The 15,113-nt window shown below is 36.0% G+C and overlaps 1 protein-coding gene across 3 annotated transcripts in view; it reads right to left on the bottom strand.

Annotated features, from left to right (window-relative positions):
- Positions 1-1,972: 1,972 nt before the first annotated feature.
- Positions 1,973-15,113, bottom strand: part of PLOD2 (procollagen-lysine,2-oxoglutarate 5-dioxygenase 2) — a 58,383-nt gene continuing 45,242 nt past the window's right edge. For 2 of the 3 annotated variants that reach the window (XM_072042547.1, XM_027468342.3), the window contains exons 11-20: positions 12,329-12,433; positions 11,018-11,143; positions 9,628-9,766; positions 8,422-8,484; positions 7,097-7,210; positions 6,664-6,729; positions 5,599-5,703; positions 4,513-4,659; positions 4,173-4,298; positions 1,973-3,128 (exon numbers count right to left, since the gene is read on the bottom strand). In XM_072042547.1, the coding sequence (XP_071898648.1) occupies positions 2,973-3,128; positions 4,173-4,298; positions 4,513-4,659; positions 5,599-5,703; positions 6,664-6,729; positions 7,097-7,210; positions 8,422-8,484; positions 9,628-9,766; positions 11,018-11,143; positions 12,329-12,433 (1,147 nt within the window). In that variant the 3' untranslated portion in view covers positions 1,973-2,972. The remainder of the gene's footprint in view (positions 3,129-4,172; positions 4,299-4,512; positions 4,660-5,598; positions 5,704-6,663; positions 6,730-7,096; positions 7,211-8,421; positions 8,485-9,627; positions 9,767-11,017; positions 11,144-12,328; positions 12,434-15,113) is intronic. The other variant, XM_027468343.3, reaches the window with a different exon arrangement.

Here is a 15,113-nt window from a genome sequence, read left to right on the forward strand (position 1 = left end):
AATCTAATGTGACTGAGTAGTATAAAATACATAAAACAAGTCATGAAAGAACACTTTAAAATCTTTCAATGTTTTGTGTTAAAGGATTGTCTTTTTTGTTGTTGTAGTTGCAGCTTTTCAAGAAAACTCCATTTAGAATTAAGCTGTCTTTAACTGATCCAGTGTTAAGTAACACTACTCTGTTCAGAGTTAGTCTAACAGACTGCAGGCAAATGCTCAGGAAAAAAAAACAATTAACACAGGCTGCTTTCATTTCAAACTCGTTAAGATTTTGTGGTCTGTAGTGTTTGCCTAAGCACAGGCTGTATATCCACAGACGCTCACTAAGAGGTGTTTTGCATCTGGAAACAACGTTGGGGGATATATTTGTCAACCTCTGATTATTATCCTGAAATGGAGAAGGGTTGGGAAGTGTATGGGAAATGAAAGCAAAGCTTCCTATGGGAAAACAGCTTTTTTCAAGCCAGCTCACTTGTGTATCATCAAAGTTATTAATTTTTGATGCATTTGCTTCAGTGGGACGAGGTATGGTTACAATCTACTCTTCAAAACAACCTGGTATGGAAATAAACACGCTTATTTGGGGTAATATAGTCTTTGAACTTCGCTCCCCATCCTCTCAGCTCCAAGTAGAACTTCTGTTTAGTAGAACTTGATATGAAGCTTCTTCAGCAGGTAAAAAGTGATTTACTATTTAGATCCAAAGCCTCTCTACTAAAAATGAAGGAAAGTTAGGCACAGACAAGAAACATGCATTCTGCTGGGGTTGTTCTGAAAGTGTAACGCAATATTTGGTTCATAGGTGCCAACTCACAGGAGAAATAACTTCAACAGTAACAAAGCAAATAAGCTGAAAACCAGCACCATCTTGGGAAGCTTCTAGCAATCTAAGTGCATCTAGAACTCATTGAAAAAAAATAAGTGTAACTTCTGTAATAATAAAGACAATATGCAAAAAACCCTAATACATTCAAGCAAAAGGTGTGTAGTGGGTTTACGTGGCAAGGCTTGGGTAGCAGGAGTGGCTTCTGTGAGAAGGATCTAGACGCTGCCCCATGTTTGATAAGGGCCCCACTGCTGACCAGAACTGTCAATACCAAGTGATGTTGTTTTGTGCCTCTGTGAGAATGCATTTAACACAGGAAAAAAAAAAACACTGCACCACACAGCAGTTGGGAGAGTGAGATGAGTGAGGAACAGCCTTGCAGGTGCCAAGGTCAGTGAAGAAGGAGGGGGAAGAAGTGCTCCAGGTGCCAGAGCAGAAGTCCCCTGAAGCCTGTGGTGAGGACCATGGTGAAGCAGGCTGCCCCCTGCAGCCCATGAAGTACCAGTGGAGCAGGTGGACCTGCACCAATGGAGACTGAAGCCTGTGAAGCAGATTCCAGGCTGGACTTGTAGCCCATGGAGAGGAGACCATGCAGGAGCAGATGACCTGGCAGGAGCTGCTGCCTGTAGGGTATCCAGGTTGGAGCGGCTTGCTCCTGAAAGATGGACCCTGTGGTACAGACCCATATCTGGAGCAGTGTTTGAAGAGCTGCTGCCTGTGGGAAGCCCAAACCAGATCAGTTCACCAAGGACTGTATCCTATGGGAGGGACCCCACAACACAGGAGATAAGAGTGACCGAGAAGGAGCAGAGAAGGAAAGCTATAGACTGACCATAACCTCTGTTCCTCTGTTCCCCTGTGCCTCTAGGGGAGGAGGTGGAAGAAGGTGGATGGAGGCAAAGGCACTTTTGGTTTCTTTCCTTTGTTTCTCACTTCTCTAGTGTGTTAGCAAGACTTATTGCTTATTACTATCTCCCTATACTGAGTCTGTTTTGCCTGTCATGATAATTACTGCATGATCTCCTTGTCCTTATCTTAACCTTTGAGCCCTTTTCATTGCATTTTCTCCCTATTCCTCTTTGAGGAGGGGGAGTGAGAGCAGGTGTGGCAGAGCTCAGCCGCCCACTCGAATAAAACCACAAGGTGTTACATTAAAATTACCCTTTATTTTTCACAAGATTTTCCAAGATGTGCATTTTGGCACAGTAGACTTTGAGATAGTTTGCTTCAAGTTTCTTTAAATTACAAACAGTAGATACAGTAGGAATATTTTAAATGTATTTCTTTAAAATAAACAGCAAGTTAAGACCCTTAGGTTTAAAAGGGACTTCCACAATTTCATTTTCCTGATACAAAATTCAAGTAACTTTAAATACAAGTAGAAAATTGTCTTTATAAAAGATCCTGCTATTAAAATTTACCATCACTGAAAATAAACACCAAATTTCTAGCATCAGTTGGGTTCAATTACATACTTAGAAAAATAACTATTTTAAGTGAAGGTCACTTGGTGAAGATAAGTAATTTTAACACGTTGAGTTCTTAAAACAAATGATAAAAACATTTTTCTTAGCTGAATTATTTAATCATTACTCCATCTCTGCCTTTTTTTCCCCTAAAATACTGAAATGTGCATCTTTAAGTGAATTAAGAAAACAGGCTACTGAGATGTTTTCCCTTAGATATATATACCAGTCTCCAGAATTATTGCTTAACCCCAATAAATGCATGACATTCACTTTGTTTTTAGGCTGTGCTTTTTAATTAGTTGGTACCAAATATATACACTACACAATTTTAAATGTGTCACTTGAATAAAAACCACAATAAGTTTCAGATAATTTTGCATCTAGGATTTTTCCCAAAATAGAAAGATTCATTGTAAAATGATTTTCCGTTTTTCCTCCTTACCTACTCTTTAGGACAGCAAAATGGAAAGATAAGCAGGACATGTTTATTTTGTGACTCAAGGCTCAGAGCAGATACTGAGAAATTTAAAAACTTTTCTTTTGTTCTTTAACCCAAAGTAACCCTGCTGTCTAGGAACAGTAACTTAATTTCTTGTATCACCATCTTCCAGAAGAAAACTATAAATAAATGTTTAGGTAAAGAATCAAACACTGGTGTCGAAGAGGACAAAATAAAATTATGGGTCAATAAACGATACTGCAATGTATCTTGTGCCATTCAAGATAGGAAGTCCTTCATGTAAATGAGTAAGTCTTCCTGGGTGCATGAAGCTCCATCCTTTCCTGGGTGACTCAATGGAGCAGTTGTACCTAAGAAATTTACATCCACCTCCCTGTAGCAAAAAAAAACAAAACCAACACCACACTTATGATAAATATTTATCCACAATTTAAAATATGATAATAATAGGCTGTTACAGTAAGTTTTGTTTAAACTATGCATACTATTGTTCAAATTACTGTCTTCTGAGCAACACATAACAGGCGAGATTTAGCAATAATTTATATTTCCCCTTACTTTACTTTAGCATTCCCTGGATACCAACTCATTCAGTCAGCACCTCCGAGAAACAGATTTTCAGTAACATTACTGCAAATGATGCGGAGAATAGCAAACCAATGTTCATAGGCCCTGTTCTAGAACTGCATCTCTATCCATGACAGCATTTAAACAATGCTAATTAAATTAGTCTAGTTGTTGGTTTCAAGCTGAAGCAATATTTTCTAAAGGAATAAATTTGAGAAACATACATATGGATGTTAAGTGCAAGTACAAATGATACAGGACATGGCCTTATAAAAAAAGGTTTAAGTTTCTCTACCAGTCAAAGCTGGATGTTACTGTTACTACCCTGTTTGTCTCCATTTCCTGAGGGCTGTTTTATTTGAATAAGTATCACAGCAAAAAATTTATCTTAGGGCAAAAAGAGAAAGCAGTACAACTGTACTACTTTGTCCTTAGTGAAAGTTTCAGTTTTGTGTCTGGCCTAAAGAATTTTTTTAAAAACAAAAAAACTAAAGAAAAGCCATTTAAGAGAACTTGGTAGTATTTAAAAATGAAAAAAAATGTATTTCACTACATTAATCATTTCAGAAATGTAAAAAGTGAATATCTCCAAACTTTTTCCTCTACTCCTTTCCTCCATCATCTAAAGCCATTTTGACCAACTCAACTTTAGTGCATTAACAGGCACAGATCCTGCAATAGAGAAAAATTTTCATCAAAACCACCAGGAAATAAAATCTCTCTGCTTGCATTGCATCTTTTCCCCTTCAACACAGCTTTTCAGTATATCCATTTGGGCTCTAGTTTGAAAACAATATTAGACACTCCAAGAATGACTTTTTAAATTTTAATAAGTTTGTTGCCAACTTACTTGAAAATCCTCTCCTACTTTGTTGAGTGCAATATTGATCGTGAATGTAGAGGAGTCGTGATGAGGTCTGAGTGACCGCTGTCTGTCAGGGCTGTATTTTACAACAAAATTCAATAAAGCATATCCCTGAAACAAAATATATAGTCAGACTTCAACATGCAAACTTCCTAGTCACACATAAGGTTTTTTGTTGCTGTTGGTTTTGTTTCTCCATTTAAAGCTGAGTTAACAACACAATATTCATCTATAATTACTGCTACGTGGCTATGATACACGTGTTAAAATACTTAGAATTAGTAATTGCATTTAGAGATTATCTGCAATACTTTTAAACACATACCTTGGTATAATAGCCAGCAAACACTTTTAGTGTCACTGGTGCAATGAACTCTCTTATGAAATGCAGCCATTCATTATCCAGTCCAATTTGTTTCATATGAATATCATCAGTTGGGACATTTTCATAACCTCCAGAAATACGGCTGTCCTAATGAAAACACCATAAATAGTCTTGAAATATGGGCACGGAATGCTTCTGGCACTTCTACAAGCATTCATGATTCTGCAGAGCAGTGCATATATAAGTTTAACGTACAGTAATCTCACAGCTAACTGCTGTGAGTAATTGCTGAAGTATCAATGATCAAGAACTGGATGTTTTTTAAAAGGTAAGTGGACACCTGCCTTTACAGGCAGCACATCCAAATGTGCTGCCTGTAAATAAGAGTTTCACTAGGGAACTGGTTTTAATTATTGAGATGTAGATGCAAAAAGTTAGATCAGATCAGAGCACAGGCCTCAACTGTCATGATAAAAATGTTAAAATAATTTTAAGATTAAATAAGATTAAGTATGCTTATAATTAAATATGCTAAAATAATTTTATGATAAAAGCATTTTAAGAAGCCTTTCTAGAAGCTACAACCTGGAGTAAAATCGTGACTGCAACATATCTCCTTTCCAAGCATTTGCAAAATTGATAAACCTTTGCTTTTAGAACTTGGATTTAAGCAGTAGTTATGAATACTTATGAATACTGCTTTAAGCAGTAGTTATGAATACTTTGAACCTGGTGCAAATACAAATAGTATCTTATGACACCTGTAGGTAACCACTTAGGGGGGCAAGTCTGACAAATCAGGATTTGAGGTGAATGAGTAAAAACTTCTCTGAACAGTTGAAGATCAGCCTTGGATAACTACTACAGCAGCTGCAGTATGCCTAAAGTCTGAATTTGCTACTTTAAGGCTAATTGAGGAATGTCTTAAACTACTGAACAACAAGCTATGTAGTAGACAAAACAAGGCATTTTTATACCATGCAGCAGATGTCTCGGGTCATTAGCATTTGTTGGAAAGTTTATTGCAGTACACTATGACTTATTATAAATGTACTCTCAATAATGTTTATAGAGGCTGACACTTACTTGGTGTTTTCCGCCAGACCATTGTCCAAAATGTTCCATTTCTTCTACCAATTCATCACAGGCAGTGTCAGAAAATATTGGAAACCAAAAAACATCCGGACATGGCTATGAAAACATGAAATCTACATTCATCTCTTTTAGTGGAGTTAAGTTACAACAGTTACCTTTTATTTTCAGCTGTAAAACCAGCTCATGCCAACAACACTTTCACTTTTTTGGTCACTAAAGAATATCAGCCATTCTCTTCTGAGCCATAATTCAGATCTATTTAAATAATCAAGTTTTGTCTTGGTCCACAAGTGTATTTTCTCAGAATGAAGCAAAAGCTATGAGCTACCTTAGAAGTTGTGACTCAGCTTTAACAGCTGCACTAGTGCACCCAAATATTCTGTGTCTTGGTTGGTTTAATAGCCTGAGTCTTTTACATAAGAACTATTAAGAAAAACTGTTTCAAACTTAACAGTTTTAAATACAAAAGCAATTTATCCCAGCTTTTAATGAAGCCAAGTTTATTAAAACACTGTGCCTAATTGTCACAAAAACAGTCACCCAACACTGGTAAACAATTATCATCATAAAAGCACTGTGTCCAGCCTAGTTACATGAAAGCAAGCAGACAGACAGGAAGGAAAAAAATATTTAGTATCCAGCAAAAGGCTTCATCTTGGGTTGATGGTTACCAGATCTTATAGAATCCATAGGGAAATGCAAACCCCAAGGAAAGCATCTGTAAGAGCTTGACTTTACTAGATACTAAAACCACAACAATCTCTTACAAAAATTTTATTAGGTCTTTTGCTAGTGGTACTAGCTTACTCAAATAAGCTACAATTTTATTCTGGAGACGGCAATTACTTCTACAATTACATTAATCTGAACAATCTAGCAAATTTTTTTTTGGACTTCTAGCATCTCAATTTTCACTGACAAATTTAGTAGTGGTCCAAAACAAACTGTTCTGCTGCACACCAAAGCATTGGCATATAATAGCTGTTTCCATGGTAACTTATCAGTCAATCCCCAAAATAAGACAAGTAGTCTTTGTCTAATGGTAGTTATACTCACCTGTTCTACTATGTTATCCGTGAAGATCTTTGAATAGTTGGGATTTATGTAGGTTTCCTTCCAGTCCTGGCAAGAATAATTTTAAAAGATTAAGAATTCATCTACTAAAGAATCATTTGTGCTCTGTTCATGTGCTCTATGGAAAGCACAAGAAACAATTAAACAATTCCTTATAACCACAAAAGAAATGGATTTCATCATGTCTAAATCATGAATCCACAGCCTACATCATGGCCATATCTCCAACTCCTTACTACAGTCATCAGTGGACTTCGATATTGTCATCAAATGAGCGGTAGAGAACACCACTAAATATACAACCAATATTTAGTGCACAATACGTACATGTTTTCTGCATAAAGTCTTGAAGTTCCAAGTACTTTATAATACATTGTATTTGAAAAAAGTGTTTATTCAATAATTAGATGCATACCACAGGATTTTCAAATATCTGCCAGAGGTCATTGTTATAGTGGGAGGTATTGTAATTGGCTGTGGAAAGAAGTCTTCCAAATTCATGTCTGTTGGTGATGTACATGAAAACACCCTACACCAAACAGAAAATATCATTAGCAAAACCATCCATCTTAGCAAAATACTTGACTAATCAAAAACTTGATTTCTTGTTTACAAGCATTAGATCGAATATATCTTTCAAGACAGTTAAACAAAGACATTATTCATAGTGCAAAAATATACAGAAAGGAGAAAACAGATAAGAGATTGTTTTCCAGAAAACCTAAGCAGCCACACTAGAATTATCTGTTCTCAAACTGAAGATATTCAGATGAAAAAAATCAACATCTAAGTTTAAGTTTCTAACTAAAAGCCAAGAGAACATGCTAACAGAAAGTCCTAATGGAAATCAAAACAAGAAACATTATTTCAGAGTATTCACTATATCATCCTGGTGAATTGGCCTGAAATAAAAAAAGGTATTTGCAAATACAGCCCAAGAATATTCAGATCAGGGTGCAAAGTGACTAAGCACTTTCAAGTATTATCCCCTTAGAAAACATTGGAAAAATATGTACAAAATATGAAGTGTGGTAATACAGTTTTATTATCAAACTGCTAACAGAAGATATTAAAAACTATTAAAAACTCAATTAGCAATGGTAGCAGAAAATATTTTAAGAAATTGAGTATTCATTAAATTTACTGTTTTTCAGACTTAAATCTCATTTCAGAAGCATTTGTGACCTAAATTTGCAATAAAGACATTCCCATTTGGATATTGTTATTTCTTGGATATTGTTATTTCTAAGTTTTTGTCTGAAAAAGAGTTAAATTGTTAGAATGATAATGATTGTTAAATACGTGCCCTATTTTGGGCACCTATCAAATCATAAAATAGCTGCAGCAGGGAGAATAAGGAGGGTCTGGCTCAAGAAAAACAGCTTAAAAACGACACTGATTTCACAGCTACCCTATGTTCATGGAGGGACCCTGGCTGACCTGGCAGGAATTTTAGCTTTATTCCGTCCTAGGCCTGCTGAATCAATTTTATCTGCTAGAAAACTGCTTTAGCATGCCATGACCCCAGGAACACTGAGAAACTATCCTGGGGAAATAACAACCATAAGTCATTTGGAGCTGGTTGTGAAGAACCTGTGCTGTTGCAAATTGGAATCTTACAAGACTAAAGAGAAAGCTGTAGTGATATTCTGTGAAGAGTAAGTGGACAGAGGAAAAGGATCTTCCTTTGGTAGAATAGCACTGCATGTAATAAGAACTAACAAATAAAAAAATCAACACCTTTGGGGGTCTGAGCATATGGAATGTTTCCGAAGAAGGGGAGTCTTTTTCCCTTTGTAAAGTCTAAAATGAAGGAGAATCATCACATCAGTTTTCTGATACAGTTTCTTTTTTTTGTCCAAGTGCTACTAGATTTCTACAGTTACAATAGGGAAATGGCAGCCTTCAATCAAAAGCTGATATGCCTTTACAGACAACATGCATCTCCAAGCAAAGCTTAACATACAAGTCAAAGCTGTTTCCACCAGCCCCTTCTTATCTGCTGCAATACAAAAACAAGCATGTACCAAACAATCTTACAGCACAGACCAGGAAAGAAAAAGCAGTCAGATTAGTTGAATGAGTGCATGGGAAGCACAAGTCTGCAATAAATAATGCTGAGAAGGTTTGAATACAAGAGAATTGGATGGGGAGGTTGAGGAGTCAGCACAAAGAAAGGAAATCATGCCTTATTATGGGGGGACTTAATACTTGCCAACTTTTCTTGTTCAATTCAGCAGAATTATTTTTCAATGCTATAGTGTCTGGAAATAGGTCTGGTTTAGCTCTTATCATTTCTGTGCCGAAACTAGTGTAAATATCAGTAGAAGTGTGGATTTACATACTCATTTTTACAGTACAAGTTAAGTTTCTCATTAGTTTACTGGAAGTAACAAGTTTCTGATACAGTTTTAATCAAACCTAGAAAAATTAATGAGTAATTCATATCCCCTAAGAAGATTCCTACCATTCCACTTATCTGTTTTTTATATTATTGTCCATTACTAGATTAAAAGTGTATTAACTTATAAAATTGCAGAATATTCCAGCTTAGTCTTCTAGAAGTTTCACATTCTATCGAAGTGTGCATAGTAAAGGTGTGTGTATTGATAAATTTGAAGTCATGCACAGCGGAGAAGTTGAGCCTTCTTCCCTCCTGTTGAGGTTCCACCACCAAGGAAGGTCTTTAAACCTCAACAGGAAGTTTCAGCATGTTTAAATAAATAAAAACTACCACATAGCCAGTGCACTGCCACTGGAAAAACTTCTAATCTGTTCTCAACAATTAAAAAAATACACCTAAAATGTTCTGTGTCACAAAAATTGGCCAGTACTTTGAATTAGAAGTAAAAATTTTAAAACCAAGATTAAGTGAAATGGTCAAGTGTAGCATAACACAAAGAAGCCTGTGTGCATTTAAAGCAAGCCGTTCTAGATGTACATTACCATTTCCCTGGCATTCCTGCAGAAAGCCATATCAGGATCCAACTTATCACGTGTGAAGTAGTTCTCTTTCATCTCTGATCTGAGGGTTTGTCCCTTAATCAAGTATACATTTGCCATATATGGAATATTCCATACTCCTCTGTAAAAAAAAAGGCAAATAACTAATTTCATAATAATTCAGGAGTTGGACTCAATCCTCACAGGTCCCTTCCAACTTGGGATATTCTATGACTAATTTGTTGTCTATTCTAGTAAATCAGCATCTCTGGATTTGCTGGTAAGACAAAGCAAGTTTCAAGGCAATGAAGCTAAAACATTCCCAAGACATCTGAAGAATTACAGCTGGGCATCAAGAAGTCACTTCTCAAATGTGAGTGTAGGCTGTAATTCAGTTTCTACAAATTATTTTCATAAAAAATAAGGTCAAGTTCCCTGAAGAGAGTTTTTAACTACAAATGTACTTCATGTTTCCATATTTAAGGCAAACTCTTAAATTATACTATTATTCTACAATGACAGATGGAAAAAAGTAATTCTGAAACAGATTTTTAAATGAGTTGAAAGACTACTAAGGCTTCACACAGCTCATCTGACCCCCTCACATAAACACCCACTGACCACAGCAGGCCATATATTTACATGAGTTGGGCCAATATCAACAAAGCAGTGCTGCTATAATGAATGCTTTGCAGATTCCCTCCCTCCCATGGCCAGGCCTCCCAGCACCATGAGCACATCTTTCAGTGCTATTGAGAACAAGCCAGTTCTGTTCAAGCAATCTGTTTCAGACCTCTTTGTTCTTCCAAGGGCAATAACAAGACATCACCACATGGGAAAGTCAGGCTTGAAAGACCTTACATAACATTCATTTAGGGTAAGGACAAGCCTAAAAGGCTACAGCAGAAAAATGTTCCTCAAGAAGTCTGTAGGATACACTTGACATTATACAAGAAGAAACACCAGAATAAGGAAGTTGCAATCATTGTCACTTGTTGATTAAACATTTGCCTCAAAAATATGAAGACATATGATGAATGCAGAGATCATTTTTAACTAAGATTCCTGGGATCCAGTTGTTTTTTGCTATTTGTTTTGCTATTTTCTGTATTATACACTACCAGCATAACCAGACACAATCAGACAGGTACTGGTAATTATTATATCTATGATGAATAGCTCATGTTTGCTTTTTTTTAATTTCAAGATGTGATCTTGGAAAAAACAAGAAATAAAAGTTTCTATGAAATAGAAAAAGCTGAACAATACAAATAACTTAAGGTCCTTCAGAAATAACACAAAAATAAGATTGTATAAAAATCATATGAAGTATATGTTCCTAATAACCATACATGGGTACCTTGACTTTAAAAATTAGCTTATAATTACTTACACTCTTTTCCCTTGGACAATATCAACATAATCTTCTGACCGAGCATAGTAGCCATCTGGGCTCAAAGCACCCCAGAAATTGGACCAAAGCTTCCCATGACGTGTTACAAGTGGAGCAATTATCTTTCTGCAAAGTGACATTGAATTAGAAAACATGAACTGTGATACGTAAACAATATGTCAAAATATACCAGCTTTTCTCACCTCAGAAAAGAACATAGTTAAAACACCAGTGACTGTAAAACCTTATAGCAGCTATTATGAACTTGAGCTGGATAAAAAAAAGCATTCAGGCTCTTACATCCCAGAGATAAAAAACAGTATAACAGAAGCAACAATTCCTATAAACCAGAGGTGATTTGAATTTCCATAATCAAAAAAAAATACTACTTACAGCACAGTGACATAAAAAGCATCATGATATCAGAGACAAAATATAAAAAAGGGTAAAACTTCAGGTACCAAAGTTATTCCAGGTTGAAAATTAGCCTACCCAAAATTCAACACTGAATCAAAATAGGGAAGTCCAAGTATGTAACATACCAGAGATACCAAATTTGTTACCAAGAAGCAAACACCACCAACCTAACAAGGGGAGTTTCAAATTGGCAGAAGTGCACAGACTGGGTACCATGGCAACAGCATACAGAAAAGCAGGGTCTCCTACAGGGCTGTGGCTCAGTGAAGCAGCACTGGGACTGCCAGCAGGGATATCAGCTGGCCACACTGCTACACACTGCATGGCAAACAGCACTTCCACCAGGTGCAGCTGCCAAAAGCTGCCACTGGCTAAGTCACTGCTTAGTACAGCTTAAGAGATCATATTAAAACAAGGAGACACTGGTCATTAGAGATGCTTCATCTACAATAAAACATTTCTACTATTTTATCACATTTATGATTTTAAAATAATATTACTGCAACACCAATAGTAAACTATTGGTTTATGGTTTGTGGGTTTCTTATTTTGTTGGTATTTTTTCGTTGTTGGTTTAAGCCTACTGCTTGAACAACTTTGAAGTTGTTATTCCTTAAAGTATTGATTTATTTCACAAAGCCTGTTTACACCATACCATTCTCTCCAGATCAAATTTTGAAGCATTTGAAATTCACATCAGGAATTGTTGCCTGACAGGAACAAAATGCTTTGTGAATTGTTGGCCTCCAAGCCTGTTATGAGCCATGACAATCAAATAGCACAGGTAAACAGAGGATCTAACTTCGCAAGAACAGACAGGATCCTATTTTCACTGTAAGAACCCCAGAGAATCTTTTCAAGTTGGAAGGCATTCTGTAAAGAGATACACTACACCTGTTCTGTTCTATCAGTAACTTTAAAGTCTTCAGGTTTGTCAATACAACATCTGCATCTATGCTGAAGTAATATTCACATGCTTTATCCTGGCGACAAAGGTCCCTAAAAAGACAAAAAAGAATGGTTAGCTTACTCATATCCAGAAAACAGAAAAGGTGCCAAATGCCAGACAAAATACTGCAACCAACTATCCTAGCTGTACATTGCATAAAAAAATCCCTGTCATGTTATGCAGCAAAAGATAAGTTTAGATCACAGTACTGAGATAAACTAAAAAAGCCTAAAAGCATGGATCAGATGTCTTATAATTCTCTTAATAAAAGTGATATCAAGCCTTCACCAAGTCCTGTAAGAGCTACTACACTTAGTACTAATAGGAAACAAAGGTCAGGGCACTACAACAGACACCTGGATACCAATGCTGATGCTCAGTAGTGGATAGCTAAAATATGAAATGTAAGCTTCAAGGAAATAACTTGCATGTGGCTGTCACACTGTCAAAGGTGGCATAGATGTGATCTGTTGATTTGAATAGTAATTTAATCTTTACAGAGAATGAAAGGCAAAAATGTAAAAAAGAAATATACGTAAAGACCTTTTCTGGGTTGTTTTGTGACATACAACACCACCACAGTTGTTACAGTGAAGCATAAGACAAATGCATGGCTGCTGAACAGAATTTGGACAGAGGTGTAGTTTTTTGTCCCATACACTATTCCCATCAGTTATGATTGATTTTATAAGAATAACTTATTTGCACAGATTTCCACATATTCAACAGAAAGCTTCCATCAAACAAAAATCAGACTTATATTTATGGTAGAATGTTTAAGACACAGACTACATATGTTTTTAGCAGAAATACAATTGCTAGGCAAAGATTTGTTAAAGTGAATCAAGCCTCCCTCCACCAACAGAGTAGTAGGAGATTATAGCAAATCAAAGGTAGTTTCCAAGAAATTGAAACAATTCCTCAAGTCATACAAGAGCAGCAGCTTTCCATCATGCAAGTGGTATTATTGATTTTGTCTATTCTCCCCACTATTATTTACAGACTTACATCAATTTCATCGAACAGTTTGAAGTGTTAAAATAATTTTACTTTCATGCTTTGAATTGTCTACAAACAAGGTTTTGGCTCAAGTTCAATTTGGCTTGATTGTTTCTGCCTGGTTTTCTGCAAAGGAAGAGATCTGTCACTTCAGGAGAAGACAAACAGCAGACATGACAGGTTATGTACAAGTCACAGTGATCACTGGAACAGCTCCCTACTTATATCTCCTCCATTCCCTTCCACTACATAACATAACACTTGGATCAGCATTTAGGACATCTCTTGTAAGGCTTATTTGTCAACACAATTGGGATCTTTTACCAAACTTTCCTATACACAAAGGATTTCAGATGTGTGACTTCACTGAAATCACAGAAGGTAAGGTGTTTTCCATCCATAAATTTAAGCAATCTTCCCTCTTCAACCACTAAAGATGTGATAATGACTCAAACCAAATTTTTAAAGTACCAAAGTGATAGAAATAGCATTCCCACTACTGCAGAAGTCAGTGTTTGGATGCAAACCCACTGTTTAAATCTTTGGTCAGTCTCCATTTGTCTTAACTTCTCCTTCACTAACAGTTTTGTCTTATTAATACACTCTTATATGACTGTAATTCCTTAATCAGCACTTTCCCACATAATTGCTCCAACTTAAAGTGGCAGGTTTTATTTCTGCCATAACACAGCCCAGCAATTCTTTACATTGCCCATTACTAGCCTACTCCATTGAAAGCTAAAGCTTTACAACTACTGAATGCAATTCACTTGTAGCTTTATCATTACTATAACTACAATAGTTAGTAGTAACTTTTTATATTGCACTTGACATTAAACTCATTCCAAAAATATTCAAGTATCTTTATCCCCACTCTACTGAGGAAGCTAAACCTGACAGTGACAGACCCTGTCAGTCCAGGCTTTCAGCCACAGCACTGCCCAATACCTCCCCAGAAGGAAAAAAAATCTGCTGCCACTAACAAAGATATGAATGGAATTCATGTTTTTTTAATTATGAACAATGTGAAGAAAAACAGAAGAGATTTGTACATAGTCATAGGCAAACACAGCTGGAAAACTTCATATTATTTCAGAATTTACGGTCCCTTACCTTTTACCCTTTCTTAATTAGCCAGAATTCCATTAAATCTGGTTCAATGTGTTATGTTGACAAATCTTTCTGTTCATCATTCACATTAATCCAAAACAAAATACTAAATTAAAAGTTTGTCACTAATATTAAGAAAGCTCTAACTTCAACCTTTATGAACAAGAATATTAAGTACATTTTATCTTTATACCTATGATATATATTTATACATACATATACACAGACTAAGAGGCCAAAAATGAATGCTGCTACTGTGACTTTTTTCCTCTTATTTCCTTCTATACAACACTGAAGACTGGATCACCAAATGGCAAATGTATTAAGTGATGATTATCCTGGCATTTCTAGGTACTATTCAAATGTAAAATAAAACTTTTGCCTTCGCATTTTATGGTCACTAACAAAAGCCTCCATTAAAACACTTCCAATTTCAGGTATACAGAAAACTGTAAAGATTTGTCAAAATGAATACAACAAGCTTATTCATAGCAAACTCATGCATCTTTTCTTTAGGATTTCAATGTTGGCAAGGAGCTTCCCTGAAGGGATTTAAATAATCTTGGATATTGTGTTGCTTTAAAGTATTACATTCTTACGATGTATGCTAACCTTCACAGA

Source organism: Anas platyrhynchos, chromosome 9 (assembly GCF_047663525.1).
Source record: "Anas platyrhynchos isolate ZD024472 breed Pekin duck chromosome 9, IASCAAS_PekinDuck_T2T, whole genome shotgun sequence".
Classification (NCBI taxonomy): domain Eukaryota; kingdom Metazoa; phylum Chordata; class Aves; order Anseriformes; family Anatidae; genus Anas; species Anas platyrhynchos.